This window comes from Leptonotus elevatus, chromosome 9 (assembly GCF_054856555.1).
Source record: "Leptonotus elevatus isolate MCC_2025b chromosome 9, RoL_Lele_1.0, whole genome shotgun sequence".
NCBI lineage: Eukaryota > Metazoa > Chordata > Actinopteri > Syngnathiformes > Syngnathidae > Leptonotus > Leptonotus elevatus.
The window spans coordinates 17,442,982-17,463,918 of NC_141247.1; the positions used below are offsets into that span (position 1 = coordinate 17,442,982).

The 20,937-nt window shown below is 40.0% G+C and overlaps 1 protein-coding gene across 4 annotated transcripts in view; it reads right to left on the reverse strand.

The window, feature by feature from the left end:
* atp8a1 (ATPase phospholipid transporting 8A1) overlaps positions 1 to 20,242 on the reverse strand; it is a 90,681-nt gene extending 70,439 nt beyond the window's left edge. The window contains exons 1-4 of one of the 4 annotated variants that reach the window (XM_086084189.1): positions 19,840 to 20,242; positions 8,123 to 8,237; positions 1,915 to 2,014; positions 342 to 440 (exon numbers count right to left, since the gene is read on the reverse strand). In XM_086084189.1, the coding sequence (XP_085940315.1) occupies positions 342 to 440; positions 1,915 to 2,014; positions 8,123 to 8,237; positions 19,840 to 19,888 (363 nt within the window). In that variant the 5' untranslated portion in view covers positions 19,889 to 20,242. Of the gene's footprint in view, positions 1 to 341; positions 441 to 1,914; positions 2,015 to 5,613; positions 5,787 to 8,122; positions 8,238 to 19,839 lie in introns of those variants that run through there. The other 3 variants (XM_086084186.1, XM_086084188.1, XM_086084187.1) reach the window with 3 other exon arrangements.
* Positions 20,243 to 20,937: the final 695 nt, after the last annotated feature.

Below are 20,937 nucleotides of genomic sequence, written 5' to 3' on the forward strand. Positions count from 1 at the left end.
ACATTTGCCCAAAGTGGATCATGTTAATGTAGTCGAATGTCCGTCCCTTATCTTGAAGACTATAAACAAAAGCATTTTTTTTTTACTGAACTATTTCATATACTGTATGCTAAAGGGCAAACACATATATAGGTTAATTAATTCTATGGGTACCCAGGCAGGCACAGCTGTTAAATGAAATAAGCAATGGCTTGCACATGTATATATACAGTACACGTGTGCTTATGCACGCATCCTGCTGAGATCATGGAACTATCAATGCCTCCATTAATGTGTTAGTTCAAAAAGCATAGGATGTAGACAAGGTACTTTTGAAGTACAGTATTTGATGCCGTTATTACCAGATCCTCAATGACCTCCTTGACAGCAGCCACAACTAGAATAAAAAGCAGTGGAACCAATGTTGTCCATCGACCGGTGGGAGAAACATCTGGGATTTGCTGGAAGGAAAAAAAATAATATGTAAATTCGATATAACACAAGGGACCAAAAAGTGTATCAAAAGAGAGATAAGTGGGTTAATATGAGTGGAGTGAGCGCTAGTTTTTGGAAACGAACGCCACAAAAGGATTTTTGCATTGACATTGCTCAATAATTCCGGAGAGTTTAAAGTTGGCTACACATTTACACTAGACATTTACATTAGCAATCAATCAATCAATCAATCAATCAAACAGACCTTTAATCTTTTGCCGCTACAGTACTGTACTTGTTTTCTATATGGTGCCCTGTAGTTCCCAGAAAAGCGAATATCAATGCAATCAGTTTTAAAATAAAATTCTTGAATCTTAGATTAGCGCCCCCAGCAAGTCGAGCAATGTAACAATTACCTTACCTGTGTTAATGAAAAGACAGTTACATGCTTCTCTTTATTTTGTCCTGCTCTTGGAACTGATCTTGTGTTCATTTGTACTTAGGCTTTAATGTATTTGATGACTGCAAACGACAACTACATAAATTGAAGCACCTTTCTGACAACGACTCGCCTTCATTCATAGCTATAGATTTAATTGTATTTTCTTCTCTCTTTTTTTTTTTTTTTAAATCTCATTTGATTACATGGAACAAAGAGTGACTGACTGGCAACCCCTGTACATACATACATTATGCACACAGTATGGTTACATCCTCAGCTTAGAACCAAATGTAATGATTCTATTTTGAGATTCCCACATTCAATAATCAAATCTCAGCCAAGCGAGGATACTCGGACTTGCTATGAACATGACGCATTTCCTCCACAGAGGCGCTTTTTTTTGTTCAAGGTTACACCATCGAGCGGTCAACTAATGAAGATGCACCGGCTGCTTTTCAAAGCAGCAACTTCAAGGTCACAGAATGGAGGCTCTTAACGGGGAAACACTGTCTGTGTGTGCGAATCAAAGTGAAGAATCCTTCCTCTCGTGCTTTTATCTCTGAGACGGATGGATTTGCGCTACTTTGAATCTCAATGCAATTATTGATGCTGGAGGAAAACATCAATACAGAGCAATGTGGCAAACAAAAGAAAAAAACACCCCCTCAACCGTAATAGACCGTATAGTAATGTAGCCAATTGAGACGAAAGTGGACATTGTTGCACGATGCATTTTCAATGTAATATGACATAAAAATATTGTTGAGCCAGAAAACAAATTGTGTTTCCTTTTAGCAGAACATCGTATTACATGCATTATTCATAACTAAGGCAGCATAATGTTTATGAGTGTGTGTGTGTACGTCTTTACGAGTGTATTTTTACAGACAGGACCTTTGCAAATGGTGTCTAGGTCAATCCAAACAGTCTACCACTTGCATACTAATGGAAGCAAACTGAGAAGAGTCAATACTTTTTACAAGAATGTGAGTTTGCAGGTTACAATTGCATTAAAGTGTATTATGCAACATTATCTTCATGTGGATTGAAAATGTTACCTGTAAGAGTGCAATGAAGAGGAAAAACGCATTGGCCGCCCTCCTGAACTGCGAGTAGAGGAACCTCGGGAGAAAGGTGAGGACATTGTATTTGGCCGTACTGTAAAGACAGAGAAACAATGTTAAATATTATTTAGTCATTTTTAAAGTTTATTGTCTGCACTTAAGAGCTCAATAGCATTTTCAGAATATTTCACCTACCAGGCTAGCACCTTGATTTACATGTGTAACTCGTTCTATTGCTGAGCTCGGAGCTTGGCATTTGCTGCCGTGGTCCAGCAAATCTAAATCTTGTTCTTATCTAATTTCAGAGGTCAACACAAAGCAAAAAAAAAAAAAAGGTAACCTGGTTGGTAAATGTCTAAATTAGTGCACATATAAATCAGAGCATTGGAATTTAGTAGGATTTTACACACACAAAATACAGCACTAAAATTTGGTGCAACATGTTTTATTCTTAACTACTTGTCTTAAAAAAATATATATATATATATATTATTGTGATCAATATGATTATTATTAGCAGTAATATTATAGATTAGTTTCATTAAAATTTATATCTATAGTTTTGTTAGCAACACCAGCCGAATTTAACGTCTGGTTTAAAAATTTTCAACTAAACACCTTAATTTTAATCCTTGTGCAATAAGGCATGACAACAATAATGGTTATTTATGTTTAACATTTCTACAGCTGTTATTAGCGGTGTAACGACAACCGATTTTAATCAGAAAATCGATTTTTGATTTGATTCTTTGAATTGTATTGCACCTTATGTTTGAGCGGTGTAAACTGATTTGAATCCAAAAAAATCGGTTTTAATATGATTCCTTGAATCATATTGCGCATCATGTATCAAGATACCATACTTGAATAATATCGCTCCCCATGTATTGAGATATGTATCGAATTGTCTTTTATTAAATAGATTCTTACCCCTGTGTACTGTTTATTAAAATGCAACTTAGTTCAGGTAAATATTTTACATTTTATCGACATGGGTTTGTTATATTTTATGAATAAGCACCATCAAAATACATCCAAACCATAATTTTGTCACAGCTTTGAAATGATGGCAAAATAAAGCATAAATATAGTGCTTGCTGTCTGTTGTTTTTCTAACTACTTTTTTGCAGTGCTCATTAAATTCTTTATAAATACTTGTGAGATCCTGTTAATCCAGATTAGATATGAACATGAAAATGTCTTTAGCGAAGCATCATGATGAAAGTGATTGTCTCCATTCCGTGATTTTTGCCAACTCAGGAATTGTCAGCGGCTACTGTGTATTACTCTTCCCTATAGCAACAGCAAACAAAGTCATTAATTGTTTATGTTGGGTCTTGTCACTGTAATGAACATGAGTGGGAGGACGTGGCTGCATTACTCTGAGAAATAAAACAGCTTTCTGTGCCAAAAACACACTTTCATTGCAAAGTGCGACTAAAACTAATAAAAAAATATATATTTATTTTACTAAATGAGGCGCGAGGAGCTATTTAGATACCCACATTTCATTTTAGCGCTCGCTGGCTGACTCTTCATAAAATGCATTTTCATCAGCTCAGAGGCAATAAATGTTTTGGATCAATTACTCTGATTGGTTCTTCACTCATAAAAAAGCCTTTTCGGCACTTTCCGTAGGAAGTTTTTCCCATCAGCCCAACTCTGATGCCACGTGTACTTTGAATTAATGAGTTATTAGCGGTTAATGAAACTATTCAGGGTAAATTTGCGAAAAAATACACTTTAAAGGAAGACTGAAAATGGGTGAGCATGAGTATGGATATTTGATAGATTGTTGGTAATGATCACCCATTCATTGACTCAACAGAGACTCTCCATTCTTTGCTTTTTCAACACGGGTGTACAGATATGAAATTTAAATATAGTTAAAAACACACACACCATACACACATATATATATATATATATATATATATATATATATATATATATATATATATATATATATATATATATATATACATATACACACACACACACACACACACTCACACACTGAATTGGGACAGGTTGGTATCGGCTGAATGGATCTCCATTTAATAATTGCAGGTAACGGATATTTTGGTTGTGAAAGCTCATGTGATAGGACATGGCATTTTTATATGTAGTACACCCTTAAAAACAATGTAAAGTGTTTCCGCTTGTGGTCTATAGAGTAGAGTAGATGAGGGAGATGGGGGCAGGATGAAATCAACAAAGAGCCAAGCATTTCTCAAACAGCAGTGCAATTCAATACTAGCAGCACACAATAGTCTGACGAAAAGCCTTGTCAAAAGTAAGGAGGGGTCAGAAAAAGTTCAAAGCGACTAAGCTTTGTCTCACTCAGCAAAGTCTAATTGGTTTTTAGTGGACATTTGATTGGTGTCCGTGTCCCCAAATTGTCTCCTCTAATAGAACTAAAGGTTTTGTAAGAGTCCAATTCTGTCCCTCAAGGGATAATTTACACTAATGTACCATATAGATCAAATTACTGGACCTCAAGGTAACTGTTTGTGTTTTTTCTTGGAACAAAGGGATATGGGCACGTTCCCAAGCTGCAAAAGTCAAGTGTAAAGGGGTAGAAAAACAAAACCTGTGTGAAAATACCACCTGGTTGATACAAAATTCTACCCTTAGCGGGTATTGTAATTATTCTCTGCAAGATTATTATCAGAGGAAGGTCAGATTCCCCTTTTTCATCCTTTTTTTTGTCACAAGCTGAACAAGTATCCCTCTCTATTTCACTTAACCTACAAGTATTCAAGTGTGCGGCGTGCTCAATCAATATTTCACACGAACCCTCCTAGCAGTTCTCCTTTGACTTCTGTTTGTGATCTTATGTCTTTGTTCATCCAAAATGAATTGCAAATGTATTATTTTTTAAATGCAGCATTTGTGTGTTATATGCTTTGTGTGCTCTGTCAAGTGTTTACCACAGGCGGCACACAGCATCATCGTGTATTGATCTATTTGTTTTAATTAGCAAGTAACTCAGCATTCCCTAGAGACAAATACTGGATAGAAGATTGACTTAAGGCAACGTGGCATAGGACTATTTTACCATCTTCAACACTGATATGAAAACAAAATATATACAGCCCACTGATGTTATACAGTTAGAAAAGGGGGAAGGAGGGAAAACAGGAAAGAAGGAGTTCGAACTTGAGATGGTGACATTAAAGTACAATACGTTGACAACTTCAGTTAAGCGAACCTCAAAGATTTATCTGATCTTTTTCCATCTCTCTTAAGAAGAACGTGGAACGAGCAGATGAAAGAAGTTATGTGAATTACATTCAAAGACTCCAGCATGACAATACGCAACCATTTCCTGTGGTTGATTTATTTTTACATGTGATGTAAGAACATTAAACATGAGAGTGACTATGCCTTTGTCATTCAAGTTAAGACTGTTTATTATACAGTATTAGACTTGTATGTATTAAACTTTGTATTATTTACTATCAAAGAATAATTTATGGGATAATCGTCTTGAAATCCAAACAAACTCACGGTTTAACTTCTACTGTAAAGATTGGCTGAAAATGTCAGGGTTTGAGGAGAGATTGAGGACCCAAGTGCAAGGAAGCACAGTGAGAAGGCAGATGTGCTCAAAAACAAAAATGCAATCCAGGTACTAGTTAAACAAAGTCCAAAACAAGAGCAAACAAATACAGGGAAATAAGACTTAACTGAAAACCAGGAACAAAGGGGAACCATGACAGCGACAATGCACCCACGCAGACTGAACAAAAACAGCAGACTATGGCCCCGTCCAGACTGAAGCAAAGCCGGCTTGGTTCCTCAAACAAATCTCGTACACACAGAAGCATTTCAAGACTTGCGTGTGTCCAAAAGAAGACGCTGAGGACGTTTAACGGCTGTAATGTATATGCCAAGTCTGGAGTGGCGCTGTAGCGCAGCCACAGGGAGTTAACGGGAAGCGTAGAAGAAGAATCAGCGAAGAAGACGGACACTTTATTTTCTAACTTTATTGCAATCTGTATGTATTAATACAACATGAAGAAGACGAACACAGGAGAGGTGACAATGGCGGGTGATTCAAGTACAACACCGCTTGTTGAATGTGGGAACAAAGAAGCAAAATATTTTGCTGCAAAAGCATAAGCAAGCTAAGGAGGCTGCGCAAAACGACTGCGGCACGGCTATCCGCCATTGTTGTTGATGCGTCGTCATCGAGCTGCGACTATTACGTCATCGCTGGAGGAGTATCCTGCATATGGTGTCCAGACGGACGCGTACGGGGCACATTTTGAAATCTTTCAAACTCTGGAGTCCGGTTTCAAAAGTGATCGGTTTCAAGCTCCGAAACCGCGCCATCGTGTGGACGAACGGCCTGAGCGGTAAGAAACTTGTGAGGGATACATTGAAACTGGCTTTTGTGTGGACGGGGCCTATATACACTCACACTGATTGACACAACAAGACACACCTGGGTGAGACACAGGTGGCTGAGGGCACCGACTGGTCAACACACGGGGAAGGGAAGACACACACAGGTGGAGATGGTTTCACATGACGAGACAAGGAACACATAAAACACGGATCACACAGACAAAGACAACAAGAACACCCAAAATCAAATAAAAGCCAACCCCACAGAACTGAAACAACAGAAAAACTGTAACTGCTATATTGGTGACCTTTTGCTTCACCATATTGTGCAGTTCTTACAGAATGAATCCCTGCAAAAAGGACATAAGCCTGACAGTGCTAATGCATAACGACTGGTCTAGTCCTCCCTCGAGGTAGCAGGGGAATGGTGGGTGGCAAATCTGATTGAAGTTTTAGCCTTTAAGCCTCAGCTTTATCATTCTTATCTTCCAGTACAACCCTCATCTTGCCTAAAAGATCACACATAACGTATCTACTTGGTTCTTTTTCACTCAGCTCGACTCGTTTGATCTAACGAGGCAGCACTGTGGTGCAAGCTCTCATTACTGTCCAGCTAACTTCCTCCTCTGACGTGGAAAAAGAAGCTAGAACATTGAGTGCACTCCCTAATGGAGGATTATTTCCTGCCAATATCCGAAACACTGAGGCAATGTGAGGAAGGCACTTGCTTTCCTGGTCAAATATGAAAAAGAGGGCACCACGTCATCAAATGATGTCTCTTTTGTGTGCAAATTCTGTTCCCGCATGAGAGTGTATCATTGTCCACCTGATCCTAAATAAACACAGCTGCACACACAGACTTCCTGACTGACAAGCTGGTTGGACCAGTATATTTTTTGGCCGATCTAAATCAGTTTAGAACGTAATTGTATTTCCGTATAATAATAATAATAAGTATAATGAAAAGCAGTCATTAGTCTTACTCTTAACCCGTGATGTGGGATATGTGTCGTTAATATACCGCAGTGTAGACGATCCTGGTCACGTGGTATGTTTTGTTCTTCACGGTCCCTTTTGCATATTGCATTTCAATGACCCATGACAACAACTTAACTACCAAAGAGTGTGCACAACCATTCAAGTAACTTAATACATTGATTGTTGCACTCTTCTCGCTTCATTCACGGTTATTGTTTCGTTCAAATCGGTGTGTGAGTGGGTGCGTACGTGCGTGCGTGCGTACACGCATAACTCGTGCAACCGGAATGCCAACAGTAATATTCCTTGACAGAGGATGGCCTGACCTGACATGCTTGACCTTTAAAGCTAAAAGCAGTGCAATCCTAAGAGAGGAAGAGACAGTCACACTGGAAAAGTGCTGACTTTATAGAGCTGTATCTTGATTTGTTCTTATACAAGAAAAAACACTTACTAAATAATGTCATCAGCAAATTTCAGATAATCAGTCATTGTTATGTATAATGTACATTTGCCAAGAAAGTCATTTAAGGAGCCCAATAGTCACATGATCATCAGCGTTTAATGAAACAGTTTGTCCACATCCCAATGGGTCAGTTTAGGGTTAAAGGCATTAATGGGTGGTATTTACACAGTTGATTAAGTGCAGCTATAAAATGTGAACCATGGTAACTGTATTGCATTGACTGGAAATCAATTGCAAATCACGCAGACTAATGAGCCTAATGTATCAGCAGACAAAGGCAGAAAAAAGGAAGCTATGCTATTTATGTAAGATGTGTAAATGCACACCTTTTTATCTGTCAACTAAAAACTAAAATATATGCAGCAAGTAATATAAAAATACTGTTCAAAAAGTCATTTTTACCTGACACGATTGTTGCAAAACTTTGTAAACTGTGGCTGGTTAAGGTAAATCAATCGGGCATCTTCTTGGTCTGCTAAAGATGTCTTTTCTGAAGCATCCTCTGTCTTCTCATATCCTGAAAGATGAAAGAACAAAACAGCCTCTTATAAGGAAAGTGTTCACAAAATTACTCCATTGTTCAACATGTTCATAAAACTGTGCTCGTGATGTTGGTGTTGCACGCCGAGGCCATTATAATGCATGGTCAACGTATCTGGTTCATCACTGAAGCCACAGACTCACACCAGGTTCGACAGAGTGGGATGCAGCTACACTGGCAAACGCCAACAAGCAAGGCAATGTCTGTGTGGGGTTCGCATAGCTCTATGAGCCAACATGTTTGTTCCCACTTGCTCTTATTTGCTGTGGATAAAGCCCAAATACTGTATATCACAAAAGGGACACCTAAACCAGTTTTACAATTTCGTAGAGAGCTCATTGCAGATTACAATGAGTCACAGTGCACTTCACACCTTGATTATAAATCAGTAGAATTTTAGGGATTGATAACCATTTTAATAGATCATTTTGGCCACCAAGTTGTCAGAAAACAATTAGTGACATCTGTATCTCTTGGCTAAACAGTTTAACAGATCAAACCAATTCTTCCATCCAACCGAAAAGCAGTCATATAAGAATATAGCTGAGCTAGATCCTATCACACGTGAATTTGGGAAAAAGGAAGGATACACCTTGGAATGATTGCTAGCCAATTGCAGTAAAACATAAAGAAACAATCACCCTAACCTCCTTAGAGCTATTGGCAATTACAGAAGCCCAGAGTAGATATTCAACCCCCAAATCTGAGAATTCTGGTTTACATGCTAACCACTCAAACATTGTTCTACTTGAGGAAATTATTTGTCAGATGATTTTGCTATGTTCAAGTGGAAGGTACTGAGTGTAAGGTATTATAAAACTACTAGTATATAGGCCCGCGGACTTTAAACAATTGTTGGCAAACAACTTGAAATTAGACGTTTATAGGAAATATAGTCCAAAAGTAGAGCAAACAAGAGACGGAACAATGTGTTTCAGCTTGTGTTGTCTCAAGACACAAAAAAAAACAAGACTGTATAATATAGGATATGCAGGTGATTTAGATGTTGCAAAGACAAGGACATGAATAATTTGAATGCGTACACAAAGACACGTATAGTCCAGTTTAAAATGGAAAGCGAGAACCTTGCGACAGTTGTCCCTCTTCCTGCTCAGCTTCCAACTAACCCTCACCTTACCACTTGCACTTTCTCCCTGGTGTTACACAAACCCTGAATCTTACTTTACACCTCTTGTTATTTTAATGATCCTCTTGGCTACACTGAGAGGATTACCGAGGAGTGACAAGCAGGCACTCCTTCCCAACACCCTCCCCACTTGCCTCACAATGTGCTCCAGGGCTAAAAATAACTCGCACCCGTGTAGTCATTTCGGTCACCAGGGGAAACACGGGTCGGCCATCCAGCGCCATTACGCAAGAGCCCACCCAGACGTCAGATCAGCGCAGGTGATTTATTGGATTAGCATGGTGGTGACGAAACACTGTGAGGATTCAGACGGTAATACAGGGAGAGCATGAAGAGTGAGGTTGTGGGCATACCCACACATGCTGGATGCACCATTTATTGCTGAATGTCCAGTGTAAGACTCTTTTTTTTTTCCATGTACGTAGATATCTTTGTTACTAGCATTTCCAAAAGTTGTGAATAAATATGAAGGAAATACAGTATGCTGTTTGCTTTGTATGAAAAACCTCTGATCATCATCTGCATTTAGGATGAGCATTGGACTAATTTTCTTTGGCCCAACATTAACAAGGAATTAATGGTCCTTTAAAAAAATCTCTCTGTATGTTCTGAACTCGTTTCAAATAATACTGCCAGGAAGAGTCATTACACAGTATGGATGTAGTAGTAAATTCCCAGAGCTGACGTGTTTTTCAGACAACAAATTAGCTAAGAATCTGCTGCTGGTCATTGTCATGTTGGTACGAGGCCATTTCTCTCCACTACACCAAGACACGATTAAATAATAAATCAATTCACGCAATTGACTATATTACAATTAAACATCAACAAATGATGAATAAATCGATGAGTATGCCCAGCCTGAGTCTAGCTCTGGAAATTAAAACTGGACTTCAATGAAATTTGGTGCCACAGTAGAAATTCATGCACAGAGCTCTGCTATAATCCACTAGTAATTGGAACAGTGAGACAATGGCACCGCCAGCGCAATGATTCACTCAACCATACCACAACCAGCTCTTGGGCGACAAGTTCATCTATGCCGGGAATGCATTCACTAATCATAGCTGTGCACACTCCTAGATGCAAGTGTGGGATTTCTAGGGGTTCATATGCAGACTTCCGTCCATGTAAAAACACCTTTTAAAAAAACAGCTTCAAAAGTATGCTATCAAATTGGATTTCAATCAGGATATTTTCATTCAGAGCACTGATGAGAGAAGTATTGATAGACAGTGAATGCCTGAGTGATACTCACACAATGTCAATAATCACAGATTTGAGTTCAAAAAGAAAGAAGTGAAGTTCGGGTGATCAAGGAATTAGTGTCCACAAAGACGTATGAAATGAGGGAGCTGGCATGGTGTCTGAGAGCAACGAGAGGCTTTAGTAGGAAAGCTTGCCAAGGCTGTGATTGATGTTGTGTCTGTGTGTTGTGAATGAGCCCTCAGTGTTCCAAGTGTGTGTTCCCCTGCCAGGTACTGCATTGCACCAGTTGAGGCTGCCATTGCTGCTGCTTAACTCCCTCTACCCCCTCAGCATTGCTGCTTTCACACATGGGCTTTGCAGAAGTTGCAACAAAGTGTGCCACATTACATACTGTACTTATGTTGTCGAACTTGTCAATCGAAATATATGGAATCCAACTTGAAGGATTAGTGTAACAAGTATGTGAAACATCAGAGGACAATGTTGAATTTTAGCCAATGCCGGTATTGCAAAAGAAAAGAAGGTAAGATAGCATTAACTTTAAGTAACACAAGCAAATATAATTTTGCCTTTCAGTGATCAATATATCTAGAAAGAGGTTTTTTAATTCTACCTTAAAGTGGCTTTATTTAACAGAAATTATATACTTTGTCTGAAGCTATTGGCAAATCAACTAAATGTTTCCTGTTCTTCATTATTAAATAAATATATACAAAGATTTATTTTTTGCAGGAACTTAGCTAAAAAGAAAATATTATTTGTGATTGCTACTTGTTGTGCTTTGAAACAGTTGCATACATTAAGTTTGGGGTTTGAAAAGTATTTAAAAGCAAAAGAAAAATTAAAGGGAGAATGCTGTTGAAGCTTGTCATTGTTTTATATACATCATACACTTTTTAGAGTCTCGGTCTTGTTCATGTCTTAGTCTTGGCTTGTCACAGTCTTGGTCTTGACTCCCAAAAGTCTTGGTGAGTTCTGGTCCTGGGCAAGTCTTGGTCTCAGATACTGTGGTCTTGAGCGCAACGCTACCTTAAAAAAAAACACTTTAAGCACACCCAGAAATGCGACTAAACCCAAATGAACTTTTGCACTATCTGCAGTGTTCATTCCTTGACAATCACAACGTGATTTTGTGGTTTAATAAAAGTAAACAATACTGTACAAAAACCTGATGCAGGGTCACAGTTTTGCAGTGCAGTGCTCAATCGGTCGAAGTGTGGGTGTCATTTTCTTTGCAACGGTGACGCTGCGGACCTTAGGGGAAGCACTGTAAGACTCTTAAAACCAGTTCAGAGCTGTGTCTTAAGACCATTGAGATATCTTGTTCTTCTACATATTCTCTTGACATGTCAATTAAAAGCTATAGTTGAAAAGGTTCCAGTGCTTAAAATCATTGTCAGTGTCCAGCATGAGAAGGGATTTATAGAAGGAAAGAATCTCCCTCTGTAAATAACCACAGTGTTTCCTTGGATCCCAATCAGTGTATATAATGTGCTAAGCCATAGAGGTCGGAGCGCGAGCTACCTTTAATGTCGCCTCAGTGCAAGGTGTACCTTTGTTTTCTGCACCCATTAGTTTAGCTGCAGTTCTGTTGCGTCTCATCAATAAGGACACATACCTTCCCGCACTCTGAAAACCACCCGCTATTTAGACAAAATAAGTGAGAACAAACCAAGCAAGTCTTGGTGTGACTTAGAAAGCAAGAGGAAACAGCTCTGAAGGGGAAGCCTCTGGAGGAAGGGTCAATGCCAGCCAGTGTCGTAATAGATTTGCACGCAGGCCATATGTGAGGATTATTGCTCGTGTCAGCCAACAGACAACAGGGACGAACTAGAGTCTCAAGGGGCCGTATATTCTGGAGAAGGTGCCCCGTGGGCCTCGCAAAGACCATATGCTACTCTTCTTACTTGTCTGTTTTGTGGAATGTCCAGAGGTTCTAAACACTCTCAAACATAACCTTAACTGTGTATGAAATGCTAACATGCAACACACAAGGATGAGTTTGTAATAAGTAACTAAAGCTGCATTCAGACTGCAGGCAAAAAGGATTCCTCCTCAAATCGGATTTTTAGGGCTGACTGTTTTTAGCACGTGTCCAAATCCGATCTGGCCCTGTTCAAACTGAGCCACATTATTGACCCATATGACAGGTTGTTGTAGCAATGACGTCGAACGGGGGCGGCGCCCGGCGTGTGTAGCGTTTGACGTCATGTGACGCTGTTTACTGCTCTGTACTTCCCGTTTCTCGTTATTTTATTTATTTATATTTTTAACGACCATTTGCCTATGGCACTATTTTGCTATTTCCAGTTGCACATGTGAAGCTCTGATGGGGTAGCGAGACCGGCTTCAGCGCAAGTATCGTAAACTGTCACTGTATTTCCGGTTGAGCATGAGAGGAGCCGACGGGGCAGTGGAGCCGTCAAGGCGAGTGACGATTGGATATTGACAGCGCGGGCGCATTGGTTTTGCACGCATAGTAACGTCAGGTCAGTCAAATCCGTTTCGAGTTTTTCGAGCTGATCAGACTGAGACGCATCCTGTCCAAATCGGATATGAAACTACCTCCCGCATGTGGTTTCAATCCGTCCCGCAAAAATCGGATTTCATATGCTTTGTGACTGTTCAGACTACAAAAGAGCCATCCACATTCAATCTGGATGGGCTAAAAATCTAATTTGGGCTGCCAGTCTGAACAAGGCCTAAGTATTTGATGGATAATCCTTTAAATGTTGATGATTTTGTGATGAATCAATGGAAGCTGCAACAGGTTAAAGAGCAAAACGTCCACAATGAGATTTATGACATCTTAGGAGGTAATGTGTTTGCTCAGGTCAAGCCGAAACGGTGGGGGTGGAAAATGATTGCAGTCACGGCCATCAACACGGGCAAGATGTAATGCACCCAGTGTCATCCATGACAGGGACAATGATAACCTTATAGTCAACAATTACCGGCCAGTGCTTATGTTCAAAGTATAACATTTACAAAATATGCCAAGAATATTGTAATATATTGATCTCATGTTAAGTACAGCTCCGTTTAATTTTAACTACAATGTACAGTAAGATCTAGTTGACGACAACTTCTAAGACTCCAAGACTAAGGCTCAGAAAAGCCATTTGAAACAATACTCAGTCAAAACTAACCGACGTGCTAGAGAACAGAAACTAATGACTGAGTGAGTGGGACAGCTCGTCAATCAGATTTCGACAAGGGTGCACGTGGTCTGGTCGAAAACAAGGCTGCCACACATTTCATTCAATAATACCAATACTGGAGGAGGATGGAGGGCGCATTTTGTGGCTAGTCACTTATGCAATAATTATATTTAACTAATCTATTGTATTTTCATTTTTCAGGGTAAAATAGTCGGACATTTTTTCAACTCCAAATCCAACAAGCCTCAAATATAATTTTTATCTGCTCATTGCCACTGAAGAAAGATCAGTCTATTATTCATTCACAGAAGATAAATATTTCAGTAGACAGAGCAGCCACAGTCTATTCATAGGAATCCCAATCCCGACATGAACACCACCCGCATCATCATCTTCACCATTTGTGAATGAGGGGCAGAGCTGCAGGGGGGCTATAAATACCGCCTCAATTTAAGCTACAGCAACATCGATAAGTCGCTTATCAGATCACAATGCTGTAACCGGCCCTAGCAGCGACAACAGGGCAGCTGCCGGATTAATTTCCCCCTCTCTATAGGCTCAGCAGACTTCAGTGGAACGGCCAAAGGACACGAGATGACACGGGCAGCTGGGGCTATCTGTGACATCACGGGGGCTGGCCCGGCTCAGATTAGCAAGAGATCTGCATAGACGGGAAGCTTTCCCCGACTTTATGAATGGTCAAAGTGAGGGTCATGTGATGTGCAGTCCACTGAGGCAGACACAGACAGAGCGGATCGTTATTGATGCTCTTGGCTGACTGTAACCTTAATATAAAGTAATTTAGCACTTATTCTCTGAACAATAGAGCCTGCTGGTTATTGGACAACATGAAAGCAAAACTGGCGGTTAAATCTGTGAACAAATTGTCTTTTAAGCAATTTCTTCATGCCGTTTCTTCAATATACTGTAGATGCTTTCCTAGCAGTACTGGGATGAGCTGAACTGGACACGACTGCTTAGTGGAATCGTCATTAGAAGTCGAAAACGATTGTACGCTTAGAACTATCCATCCAAAATCCCCTTTGTGGCCCAGTTGAGCAATACGTAGTTCGGGAACTTGCGAACGAAGAAGGATGGCCAGCTAAATGTTCTTGTTGGGTGAAGCTGCCTGTCTGCCAACATCTTTCCATTCACCCGCCGACTGACCTCGTCCTACAGAGACACGACCACGCGAACACTCTTATGGCACGTGCGCGCTCGGGGCACTTTCCTGCTGCTCATGCATGCATGTGACACACCAACAACACAATTAACACTTAAGTCAATTAGCATCGACCGCCACTGAGTTACTGACATACCAACAAGCCAACTAAAATGCGTAGGCCCTGCAAAGACATCCCTGATTGCCGTAAAGAAAACTTTATTAAGCCACATTCTCATTAGCCAGCGAGCACAGTTCTCAATCCCGCCAGAGGTAAGCAGTCTCCCTTCCAACATCACGACCACTATTCAGGCAGACTAGGATCAAGGGGGGGCTTCAAAGACTGAATGGTATAGAATCTAGATAGCTTAAGGAAGTAGCAGTGGACTTCGCCACCTTCAAAATTTGCTGTGGGGGTAAATGGATGCTAGCAGTCATTAACTAGAAAAGCGCGGCAATCATTTGGTCAGTGCATGGCTTCATCCCCACAGCTTACCTGCCAATCGCCACTTTAGTGTCAATTGTGAGAAAGGATTTGACAGATAAGCGTGTGAGCTAAGGCCGCCAACCGGATGCTCGTTGCCATCTGCTTTGCTTTAACACGAATGGCCTTGGTAAATCAGTAGCGGTTGAAAGTATCAACTTTTTACATCAATACGAAAATATAACTTTTCCCAGTCATCGCTGCATACTTTTTATGATTTTTTTCACTTGTCAGGTACTTTATACTTTTAGTTTGAAAGATGGCTCCTAATGCTGACGTACTTAAGAGGCCCGAGTCTCACATTTAGATGCGGTCTGGTCTAGCTTGTATCAATAAAGAGCAAAGTAAAACGACAAGCTCATGAAGCCATTAAAGCATTGAATTGATATCAAATCAGTATTATTCAATAAGCTTGTGGCTAATTTAGGTACCATTTGCTGCAATTTAGCCACCATTATCTTATGACTTATGCTGATCTCTGATCAAAATATCGTTCGGATATGATCAACTTAAAGCAGCAGCTAACTGAAGCTAATCTAACCAACCAATAGCACAGATCTTCTGAATGATGCTTGTGTCAAATAATAAAAGCTAAAGGCTAATTTACCTAATCGATTCTGATTGGGTTAGTCAGTGTGACTGGTTGTTTGTCTGTTTATCTATTTGATCCCTGCATTTGGCTTCTAAATCTGCATGATGATCACAAGCCAAACCCGAGCCTAACATGAACGATACAGAAAAATAAACGGATACAGAAAAGGTAGATATCTGAGTTTGAAAAAAGGAAATCACTGCCTACCTTTAGTGGGAGGCAGGCATGTACTTTTGTAGCACAGTAACGATTTTTGCAAGGAAACTCCTGATAGTAGCTAGCTCCCGTGCATCTTGCATCGTTTTTAAATATCGTACCAGATTCCCTTTCGTTGCCAATACCATTGTTGCATTGCAGATCAAACTATGAATGAGAATAAACCGGAAAAAATATGACGCCTGATCGCTAGCTAGCTAATGGAGATGTGTTTTAATCTAAGAACATTCCCATCACACTTTACACGAGTCCTGAAGTCGACAAACGTATTTTTTTTGCTGATAGTATGTACGGATGGACAGTGAATGTCGCCTAGGTGCTTTTATTTTGGCAACAAATGAGGGTGCAGACACTAGACAGACAGACAGACAGGGGCAGTGAGGGGTGAGGCGGCACGTGGTGGGCAAGGCTCGGAAGTGTGCACTGATGGGCAGGCGGCTGGCGGATTAGGCAGTAAGCCTGGCAGAGAGGGCTGCCCTCTCTCTAGATGGAGGCCTGCCTTATGTGCTATTTGATTAAAAAAAAAGAAAACTGTTGGGTTGGGAGCGTGCTGAAAATGGAAAAAAAAAAAAAAAAACTAAAAGGACATTTTCAACTGGTGTCTATAGTTGTTGGTTTATTTGAGGATTTTCACTCCTGCTACTGCAGCAGTAGCATCAATTTTCTATGGACTCCATATTAGTGTTGAATTATTTAGCTTTGTTCCAGTAGAATGCACAGGTCTCCGGTAACAATAATACAAACATCTCAGTCGTGGTGCTGAGAAGGATGACAAATTGCCTCGTAATTACCAGCTCAAAGGTGGCGTTTAAAAAGCTAGTAGCACATTAGCAGTGCGTGCGTGTGTAAGGGTGTGTGCGTTTCCCGACAGATGCAAATACTTACACTCACCTGACCACAACATTTGGTACAAATGTACTGCCACACTACAATCACACAAACGCATTTAGCTACACAAGAGTTGCAATCTATTAGTAGTGCATTTCTAGACCACTGCAAACAATGACAGCAATACATACTAAATACATTACAGTGGAACTTATAATGCAGTAAACTCCAACCAGTGTGTCGTGTCCCATTAAAAATGTGCCGTGCTGCTTATTTCTACACGGGGTGGTGAGTGCAACTGCAGTAACGTTAGCACGCATAGAAAAATTATCTCTGCAAAGCGCCAAGGCAAAGATTTTCCGGCGTACATAATAAGTATGTAAACCAGAAAATATGTACAACATCGGGGGTGGACCACCTGTGGCTAGTGGACACTAGGGCTAGGCAATAAATCAAATACATTTGATTAATCATCATTTTAAAGATCAAATCGTTGAAAATATGCTAAATCGTGACATTGAGTTTTGTCTTTTGGAATATTAAAAGCTGCTGTTCTTTTTTGTTCTCTTGAGTTGTAATTTTGGCAGAATATTGGATGGGTGGTTTACAAGACATATTTACAATAGCTACCAACTACTTAATTGTGGCATTTAATTGTGACTAAAAACTGATTTAATTAGAATCAATATACATTATTGTAGTCTGAACATTTTGCACAGGAATTATTTTTGAAGAAATTAAACCTTTAAATAAATGTTTATTAGATTAAAATTGATTCAAATCATTCTGAATGACTGAAATTTTTGTTTATATTTTATATTTTTGCCATATCCCCCAGTCTAGTGGACACTAATATGCATTGGATCCAGTTGGCTTTGCAATTCCAAAACCAAACTAATTTAGAGTGGTCCTTGACGGACTAGAGATATAAAATAGATATAGAATAGGAAATACATTTCCCACCCCTACACAAAACATCACATGGTGGAAATGACCAAAACTGACTAGTGGCTACAATACTTGCCTGAGACTGAAGTTATCACAAACGCCGTTCCACAAACAGAGAGAGAGAAACACACATTATAATTAACATAGACCAAATAACATGCAACCATTGATCCCAGGAGATAACTTATTGCTCCTGCCAGAGAAGTCATAGATCAAGAGATGAAGCACCGGCACAATATGTGCACAAACTACAGTAGCCATCCAGTTCACGCGCATATAAATGTCTGCGTCTCGTTCATGGATCCTCTTTTTGAGCATCTGCATCATTTTCACCCTGCAGTGGAAAGTTACTGGTGCAGTGAAATGTCCCAGAGAGAAGTACAATGGCTGTGTTGTATACTGTATGCCTCTGTGTAGTGTGTGTAGCGTGTATGTGTGAACGTGTGTGTGTGTGAGCAGACACTTGTTAGTGTGCTGTCGGGCTTGAGGTAGTGATGTTGCACGGGCGGTGTAGGCAGCAAAGAAAGTGCTGGGCATCCCCCGTCTGCATGGACAAGAACCAGGTCAGCTGCATGCTGCATTTGTTTCACTCCAAGAAGCATCAACACACACACACACACAAGGAGACACTATTATGAGGGGCCGTCAAGGACATAGTTTAGTCATAATTTCAGTAGTGTGTATGAGAGTGTTTTAGTAGTGTACCCCATGTGAGAACGTTTCTGTACTGTGTAAGACTATTTAAGTAACATGTAAGCATTTTAGTAGAGAGTGTGAACATCTTCCTGTAGTGTGTTTGAGTGAAAACAAAATATTAAGTTACGTGTGAGAGTGTTTTAGTAAAATGTAAGAGTGTTTCAGGAGTGACACCTTATGTGAGAGCGTTTCTGTACTGTGTAAGATTATTTAAGTAACATGTAAGCATTAAAGTAGAGCGTTTGAGTATGTGAGTGAAAGTATTTTCAGTAATAGTGCAAAAGAAATTTAGTCACGAATGAGAGCGTTTGAGTAGTCTGTTCTCCAGAAAATTCAGTAATGTGAGAGCATTATGACAGTTAGTGGCAACATTCATTTTCAGTGTATGCGAACATTTTAGTAGTGTGTGTGAAAGTGTTTTAGCTATTTGTGAACGCATTTCAAAATGTGCATGTTAGTGAAAAAAGGTTAGTAGTGTGTGAGTATTTTAGTAGTGTCTGAAAACATTTCAGGTTTGATCATAGAGCATTTCAGGAGTGTGTGAACAAAAATGTTTTTAGTAAAACATGAGAGTATTTTAGAAAAGTGTGAGAGCATTTCAGTTAGAGTGTTTGAATAGTGTATGAAGCAAATTTTGTAGTGTGAGAGCATTGCCATTGCGACATTACCTGATGTTACTGTGAGAGCAAGTGTGTGTGGATGCATTTTGACTAGAGTGTGAGAGAGCGTTTCAGACTTATCCGAATTATCTTAGAGCATTTCAGTGGTGTGTTCGAGAAAAAAGTAATGTGCAAGAAATTTTTAGGAGTGTGTATGAGCAGAGGGATACATGCACAATAAGTGTGAGAGCATTTTCAGTCGTTTGTGTGAGAGGAAACCCTAATTTATGCGTCTGACGGTCTGTGGATATTCTCGTGTACTATGTGCAATGGAAAACGTGACAATGTCGGAATACAATTTTTTTACAGAAATAGCAAGGAATGCTTTCTTGGGAGACTTGTGGCGAAAGCTCATTCTCTTCTTGTATTATTACTTTCGTTCTCACCCAGAATCAACGACAAAATGCTGACAAGCATTTTCTATTTGTTTATCGAAACACATTATGTTTAGCTGTGTTTTAAAGCGTTCCACATACCGTCTGCCCGCGTTCGAAGATCCGACATGGTTCTCTGGACGGGCGGCATCTCCTCACGCAGAGCCGGGCGACGGCACCTGTCAAGCGGCCGCGGCTGCTCGGTCGAGCCGCTTCTGACAGCTTTTCCCACAACGTCAGTATAGTTTTGAAAAGAAAAAAGGGGTAAAATACGGCCTCGAATCCCCTCCCACGCAGCGCGGTGGTTTCTAGCGTGGGCGTGGAGGTCGGGAGCCTTCGTTTCCTGTGTTCGTGGTTCCCCGCGGCATCCCGGTAGTCACTACGGCCGGCTGGACCTCGACAAACAGCCGCGGTACAAGCTCCAGTGCATCTGCCGTAAAGTGAGGCGAAGAGGGGGCGGCGGTGTCTTTCCCGTCGGAGCGTACCACTCTCAGCCGCAATGGGGGTAAAAAAAAAAAGATAACAAAGTACAAAGAATATCAAAAAGTTGCTTTTTCAGTCGCCAATAGAGTCGCAGTTTCAAATTGTTGAAATTATTTTGGTCAAACTGTCCTAATCATTAGCCGTAAATATTAAGGAATTGTTTGTTTAAAGTGCTGGTTGATCTCGAGCGACCCCCTCAGGCGGTTACTTTTGTGTACAGGTTGAAATGAACTATTACAGAGGTTGGCTGTGATTTTAGAACCACTGTACATCTTTAATACAATATTCATATTTCCTGCGTATCTTTCAGATAAAAACAACTACATTTTGATGTAATGTGTACCATTTGTATGTGGGTTTTACTCTTAAACTGTCCCTATTTAAATAAATGGAAATGGCAATAATCCCAAAAAAAAACAACCAAGAAAAAATGTAATGTGCTTTTTGAATACGTAAGATAACAATATATAATATTTACTTTATAATAAGCAGTTAAGAAAATGGATGGAAGGAAAAAATTGTAAACAGTTTGTGCATCATGATTGGGTAGTGCAAGTTGGCCACTGGGGGCAGTATAATGCTGTAATGATGACACAAACAAAGAAGACGTTCACAACTACTGCGATAATGTTAGTACACATTTTCACAGGTTATAAAGAAAATATGCCTCTGTGAGTGTTGTTATGTCTGTCTTCCTGTTTGTGTTCAAATATATGT